This window comes from Mirounga leonina, unplaced genomic scaffold, assembly GCF_011800145.1.
Source record: "Mirounga leonina isolate KUSES-001 unplaced genomic scaffold, KU_Mleo_1.0 Mir_91, whole genome shotgun sequence".
NCBI classification, from domain to species: domain Eukaryota; kingdom Metazoa; phylum Chordata; class Mammalia; order Carnivora; family Phocidae; genus Mirounga; species Mirounga leonina.
The window spans coordinates 9,956,702-9,964,703 of record NW_023270839.1 but is presented as its reverse complement, the minus strand read 5'-3'; the positions used below and the strand labels follow the sequence as shown (position 1 = coordinate 9,964,703).

The 8,002-nt window shown below is 37.8% G+C and overlaps 1 protein-coding gene across 1 annotated transcript; it reads right to left on the bottom strand.

Moving 5' to 3' along the window:
* Positions 1-626: 626 nt before the first annotated feature.
* On the bottom strand, positions 627-1,686 carry LOC118003521 (olfactory receptor 4Q3-like). The gene is given in 3 exon segments (XM_034994580.1): positions 627-936; positions 939-1,499; positions 1,501-1,686. Coding segments are annotated over 3 exon segments (1,005 nt in total). The 3' UTR covers positions 627-678.
* Positions 1,687-8,002: the final 6,316 nt, after the last annotated feature.

Here is an 8,002-nt window from a genome sequence, read left to right as displayed (position 1 = left end):
GGGGAATGCAATGCCTCTTCTAAAGAAGCCTCCAGGGCAGGACACTGGGAGTTTCCAGCACCTGGCATTCCCAGGCTTCCTTGCCTTCACATGTAAACTTCACTAAGAGCACTGGTCACTTACCTGAATTGAATTCAAGTGCATTTCTAAAATTTGGCACAATATATAACACAGTTCATAGGTGAACATTAATATGTATGGTGGTTAGTGCTGTTTTCAGGCTTTCTTAGAGACAGGACAAAAGGGATTCACACTGCTTCAGAAGGGACTCTGATGGACATCAGAAGGAACCTCCTGACCTAGGAGTTGTTACACCCAGAAGAGCAGGACAAAAAAGGAGATGGGATACCTTCTTTCATTTGAAGAGAATTTAAAAGTGAAATGACATAAGCAAATGAAGACTAGTTATAGACAAAGGATAGAAGAGTTGGTCTTTCAAGTTGTCCTCTTGAACCTACTACTCAATTCCTGGGCCAATAAACACTCCTGACTTCCCTGCTTAATATTTAACACCCTACAAAGCCACTAGGCCTCAATAGCAATCAACAGCAATGCATTATAATTTTGATGCAGGCTTTTATGCCAAAGTCATCAAATTGGTTTCATGCATATACCCATGTACAGGATGAGTTAAGAATGTCCCAAGAAAGTTATGCTCTCTAAATCACCTCTTCCTGTTCATCCTTTAATATGGCAGAAGGATGCCACATGCTTTTTTCTCAGCTTCTTCATGGCTGTCTTCATTTCAGTATTTCTGAGTGTGTAGATGAGAGGGTTCAACATAGGTGTGATCACTGTGTAAAAGATGGAGAACACCTTATCCACAGAGAAGCTGTGGAAAGGCCTCAGGTAGATGAATACACAGGGCACAAAGATCAGGCTGACCACTGTTAGGTGGGAGGCACAGGTAGAGAGTGCCTGCTCTGGCCCTGGTGGAAGCGAGTTCTCAGGGTGATCAGGATGATGGCATAAGAGAATAGCAAGACCAAGAAGCAGACGAGAGATAGCAGACCACTGTTTGAGACCATCAGCACCTCTACCACATATGTGTCCATGCACGCTAGCTTGATGACCTATGGGACATCACAGTAGAAGTTGTCCAGTTCACTGGGGCCACAGAAGGGCAGCTGGATCACCAGTGTGACCTGTGTGATGGAGTGGATGAAACCCCCACACCAACAGGCAAAAACCAACTGAAAGCACAGCTGGCGGTTCATGACTGACAGGTAGTGCAAAGGATGACATATGGCAACATACCTATCATAGGCCATGACTGTCAGCAGAAACATCTCACTGGCTCCTAGAAAGTGCAAGAAGTAGATCTGGGCCAAGCATCCTGAAAAAGAGATGATCTTCCCCTGCTGTAGAAAATCTCCTAACATCCGAGGCACGGTAATACAGGTCAGGCATAGGTCAATGAAGGACAGATGGCCCAAAAAATAGTACATAGGAGATTGGAGCAGGCGGGCATCAGTTCCCACTGTTACCATTATCAATACCATTACTATTTACAACAGTCATGTAAAATAACAAAAATATTAAGAAGAGAAACAGTTGTAGCTCCCAGGAGGATGATAGGCCCAGAAGAACAAATTCTGTCACCTTGGAATCATTTCTGTGAGGTAGGAAATACACATTCCTGTATAATAGAATGAGGAATATTTTGCATAGCTTCCAACTCTTCATTCCTACAATGTTTTGGGGTTTTTTTAGATTTTATTTATTTATTTGACAGAGAGAGATAGCAAGAGCAGGAACACAAACAGGTGGAGTGGGAGAGGGAGAAACTGGCTTCCCGCGGAGCAGGTAGCCTGATGCAGGACTCGATCCCAGGACTCTGGGATCATGACCTGAGCCTAAGGCAGACACTTAACGATTGAGCCACCCAGGTGCCCTCTCCTATAATGCTTTTAAGTTGCATTTACAGCCAACTAGGGAGGGAGGGAGACAATGAACTGGACATGAGGTGATGAGAACATCGAAATCATTACACCACTGCACTGACCTCAGGCAAGCTATCAAACCTGAGTTTTCTTCTTTGTATATTCAATCTAATATGGAGATAATAATATCTTCCAAGGTTGTTTCAAGAATCAAATATAATCTGTCTATGAACAAAATACACTTACATTAAAAAATCACTCATACGTGGAATTTAAGAAACAAAATAGATGAACATAGAGGAAGGGAAGGAAAAATAAAATAAGATGAAAATAGAGAGCGAGGTAAGCCTAAAAGACACTGAACTCTAGGGAATGACCTGGAGGGGAGGGATGGGGGATGGGGTAACTGGGTGATGGTCATTAAGGGGGGCACTTGATGTAACGAGTACTGGGTGTTATCTGCAACTGATGAATCACTAAATTCTACCCCTGAAACTAATAACACAGTATATGTTAACTACATTGAATTTTTTAAATTTATAGTTGGCTTTGAATTTAATAACATATAGTTGGCTATTGAATTTAAATAAACTACATTGAATTTAAATTAAAAAAATTTTTAAATGACTTAATTCCCTCAAAGTGAGGCAAAATTTTCTTTATTTCATCTCTCATTTTATTTTTTAAAGATTATTTATTTATTTATTTGAGGGAGAGAGAGAGTAGAGGAAAGGGAGAGGGAGAAGATGACACCCCACTGGGCAGAGAGCCTGATGTAGGACTTGATCCCAGGAACCTGAGATCATGACCTGTGCTGAAGGCAGACACTTAACCAACTGAGCCACCCAGGTGCCCCTATTTCAATTTTTTTAAGATTTATTTATTTTAGAGAGAGAGAAACAGAGAGAGGTTTTGGGAACAGGCAGAGGGAGAGGGAGAGAGAGAGAGAATCTCAAGCAGACTCCCCACTGAGTGCAGAGCCTGACCTCCAGACCAGAAGATCCCAACCTGAGCCAAAATCAAGAGTCAGATGCTTAACCAACTGAGCCACCCAGGTGCCCCATCATGATACATTTTGTAGGAGAGGATAATATGGCAAATCAGAATTATGTTGCTTTTGGACTTTTCAACAATCATAGGTACACTTAAAAGAAGTAAAGTTTACACTAAGATACTGTTTCATCCATTTTCTCCTGCTCTACATTTACATTCATTCCCAATATTGGGTGAGAATATCTCAGATTACAAATAAAAAATCAGACAATGTTGGCACCTCCTTCCCTTAAAGCAGTGAAGAATTAGCAGATGTTTCTCTGTCTAGATTAGTATATTTTCAATCTAGAACTAGCTCTTGGTAAAATATCGAGTGAGGCAAAATTTGCATTTTTCTGTCCTCAGTCCCAGTTACCTATATCATATTGCACTTGGTTCTCTCAAATCAGTCAGGGAAAGTTATGTGATTGTTATTCAGACATCCCAAAAAGAAAAATTCTTAAGAGCAAAAAAAAATTCACTTTATACAATATTTCAAGATAAGCAAGCAGGAGAGAGATTTGGGACCCAAGGAACTTTTGGGTGTCTTGTTAACACCACATATGTGACCATCCTCTTCACCTGCCTATAGAGTCAGGTGCCCAGGTACATCTAATTCTACAATCTGATAAATAATAGAAGAAACTACCTCACTCTCTAGAATCATTTGGAAAAGAAAAACAAAGTAAAAAAGACAGGAAACCATTTGCTGTCATATGTAGAGTCCTACTTGAGCTCTGATACAGTGGAAATTTTCTAATCTTCTTTGGATATACAAAGGATTGTGAATTTTCATATGGAGATGGCATTTTGGTGTTCTTTCTAATGATCTAAGATGTTTGATTAGATGAGATCAAGCTCTTATGTAAAAGAACATAGGACATACAGAATGCTAGTATAGTCAAGACACTGTAAAAACATTTTATGAACAAATGCATCCCAGAATGAAACAGATTATTATGTTATTATCATAGGCACTCATTTCATGGGAAGGAACTAGAACTTGATATCAGATTTCTACTTTCAGTAATTTATTGGATAATACCCATAGTTTACTTAATATATTATATCTAAGATCATATAAATTTCTTGTTCTAATGTAGAGGTGGGCCTTTCACAGATAATGTGTTCTCTGTCTTCTTCAAATTCCTAATTAACCTCTCCACTTCAAGTATTGCTATACATCATTGATTCTCAACTAGGAGTATATATCAAAATCAATAGGACCTTTTTACAAATTATGCTTGCCTGAACCTCGTCAATTTTTTTTAAATTTTTAAAATGTTATTATGTTATGTTAGTCACCATACAATACATCATTAGTTTTTGATGTGGTGATCCACGATCCATTGCTTTCATATAACACCCAGTGCCCCATGCAGTACATGCCCTCCTTAATACCCATCACCAGGCTAACCCATCCCCCCTCCCCCCTCCCCTCTAAAACCCTGTTTGTTTTTCAGAGTCCATAGTCTCTCATGGTTCATCTCTCCCTCTGACTTCCCCCACTTCATTTTTCCCTTCCTTCTAATGTCCTCCATGCTATTCCTTATGTTCTACAAATAAGTGAAACCATATGATAATTGACTTTCTCTGCTTGACTTATTTCACTTAGCATAATCTCCTCCAGTCCCATCCATGTTGATGTAAAAGTTGGGTATTCATCCTTTCTGATTACTCAGCCATCTGAACCTTGTCAATTCTAATTCAGAAGATGAATGATGGGTCTTAAGCATGTCAATTTTGTAACAATCTCTATAGATGAGTCATATTTGCACACTCACCTGAATATTACTGAGCCATCAAAAAGAATGAAATCTTGCAATTTGCAATGATGAGGATGGAACTAGAGGGTATTATGCTAAGCGAAATAAGTCAATCAGAGAAAGACAAATACCATATGAGTTCACTCATATGTATGTAATTTAAGAAACAAAACACATGAACATAGGGGAAGGGAAGGAAAAATAAAATAAGATGAAAATAGAGAGGAAGGGAAACTGTAAGAGACTCTTAACTATGGGAAACAAGCTGAGGGTTGCTGGAGGGGAGGTGGGTGGGAGGATGGGGTAACTGGGTGATGGGCATTAGGAGGGCACTTCAAGTAATGAGAACTGAGTGTTGTATGCAACTGATGAATTACTGAATTCTACTAATAATACAGTATGTGTTAATTAAATTGAATTTAAATAATTAAAAAATAAACTCATCTGAACATAATGTCTTCATTCACTAACAATGAACAATTAAAATAAAATTAATCTAAATGACCATTATTTGTTTTTCTTGCTTTCATCCTAAGTCTTCTCATCAACAATACTGTAGCATAAATACCCAGACAACAATAATGGGAGGAAGATCCTATGAGTTTGGGCAGATTTAGTCAAGGCAAAGCATATTAGAGAATGAAGAAAAGGAACTAATTTCAGTAGGTGTGGGTAGAGAACTTATTAATATTTAAGCTAGTCTTCTAGCTATTTAGTGTTTTAGGAACTCAGAATAGATGCAGAATGCCAGCAATGGGGGGATGGATCTTGAAAACAAACATTTTTTAGAGTGACATTACTTGGTTAATTTGCTGGGTCTCTAATCTGTCTATTTCTCTTTCATTCTCTGGTGGAATAGAGTAGTGGAATGGATTGAAAAAAACAAGTCCCATCTATATGCTGCTTACAAGAGACTCACCTCAGACCTAAAGACGCAAATACACTGAAATTGAAATGATGATAAAACATTTGCCATTCAGGGCACCTGGGTGGCTCAGTCATTAAGCGTCTGCTTTCAGCTCAGGTCATGATCCCAGGGTCCTGGGATCGAGCCCCACATCAGGCTCCCTGCTCTGCGGGAAGCCTGCTTCTCTCTCTCCCACCACTCTGCCTGTGTTCCCTCTCTCGCTGTGTCTCTCTCTGTCAAATAAATAATAAAAAATCTTAAAAAAAAAACTCGCCATTCAAATGAAAGCAAAAAAAAAAAAAAAGGCTGGGGTAGCAATACTTATATGAGACAAAATAGACTTTAAAACAAAGACTGTAATAAGAGACAAAGAAAGATATTATATAATGATAAAGGGATCAACCCAACAAGAGAATATACTTATTCTTTCCTTATTTAAATTCAATTAGCCAACATATAGTACATTATTAGTTTCAGATGTAGTGTTCAATAATATACCAGTTGCATATAACACCCAGTGTTCATCACATCATGTGCCCTCCTTAATGCCCATCACCCAATTACCCCATCCCCCCACCCCCTCCCCTCCAGCAACCCTCTGTTTCTATCCTATAGTTAAGGGTCTCTCATGGTTTGTTTCCCTCTCTGATGACTTACCATTCCGTTTTCCCCTGTGATCTCTGTGCTATTTCTTATAGTCCACATATGAGTGAAACCATCTGATAATTGTCTTCCTCTGATTGACTTATTTCACTCAGCATAATACCCTTCAGTTCCATCCACGTCAATGTAAATGATAAGTATTCATCCTTTCTAATGGTTGAGTAATATTCCATTGTATATATATACCACATCTTTATCCATTCATCTGTTGATATTGTAAATATTTATGAACACAATAGTGGGACACCTAAATACATAAAACAAATATTAACAGACACAAAGAGAGAAATTGATGGTAATACAATAGTAGTAGGAGACTTTAACACTCCACTTACATTAATAGGAGATCATCCAGACACAAAATAAATAAGGAAACAATGTCTTTGAATGACACATGGACCAGATGGACAGAACAGGTATAAAGAGAACATTCCAACCAAAAAGAATAGAATATATATTCTTTTCAAGTGCACACGGAACATTCTCCAGAATAGATCACATTAGGACATAAAACAAGCCTTAACAAATTTAAGAAGATTGAAATCATACCATGCATCTTCTATGTACACAATAGTTTGAAACTAGAAATAAACACAAGAAAAAAGCTGGAGAAAACACTAACATGTGGAGACTAAATGGTACTAAACAACCAATGGATCAATGAAGTAATCAAAGAAGAAATAAAAAAATACATGGAGACAAATGAAAATAAAAACACAATGGTCCAAAATCATTGAAACAGCAAAAGGAGTTCTAAAAGGGAAATATACAGTAATACAGGCCTATCTCGAAAAATAAGAAAATATTCAAACAATTTAACCTTATACCTAAAGGAACTAGAAAAAAGAAGAATGGGGCACCTGGGTGGCTCAGTCGGTTAAGCATCTGCTTTCAGCTCAGGTCATGATCCCAGGGTTCTGGGATTGAGCCCCGCATCCAGCTCCCTGCTCAGCAGGGAGCCTGCTTCTCCCTCCTGTGCAGCTTCCCCTGCTTGTGCTCACGCTCAATCTCTCTCTCTCTGTCAAATAAATAAATAAAATCTTAAAAAAAAAAAGAACAAAGCCCAACGTGAGTAGAAGAAGGAAAATAAAGAGCAGAGCAGAAATAAATGATGTAAAGACTAAAAAAAAAAAGAAAAAGAAAAAAATCAATGAAACCAAGAGTTAGTTTTTAAAAAAGATAAACAAAACTGAAAAACCCTTAGCCAGGCTCATTAAGAAAAAGAGAAAGGATCCAAATAAATAAAATCAGAAATAAAAGAGAAGTAACAACTGACACCATAGAAATACAAAGGACTGTAAGAGAATACTGTGAAAGATTATATGCCAACAAACTGAACAACCTAGAAGAAATGGACAAATTCCTAGAAACATAACCTCCCAGAACTGAACTAGGAAGAAATAGAAAATCTAAACAGACCAATTACAAGTAACAAAATTGAATTGGTAATCAAAAACTACCAAAAAATAAAAGTCCAGGACCAGATGCATTCACAGGTGAATTCTACCAGACATTTAAAGAAGAATTAATACCTATTCTCCTCCAGCTATTCCAAAAAATAGAAGAAGGAAACCTTTCAAATACATTCTACAAGGCCACCATTAGCCTGATACCGAAACCAAAGACATTACAAAAAAAAACAGAAAACTATAGGCCAGGATCTCTGATGAACAAAGATGCAAAAGTCATCAACAAAATATTAACAAACCACATATAACAATAGATTAAAAATATCTTCACCACAATCAGGT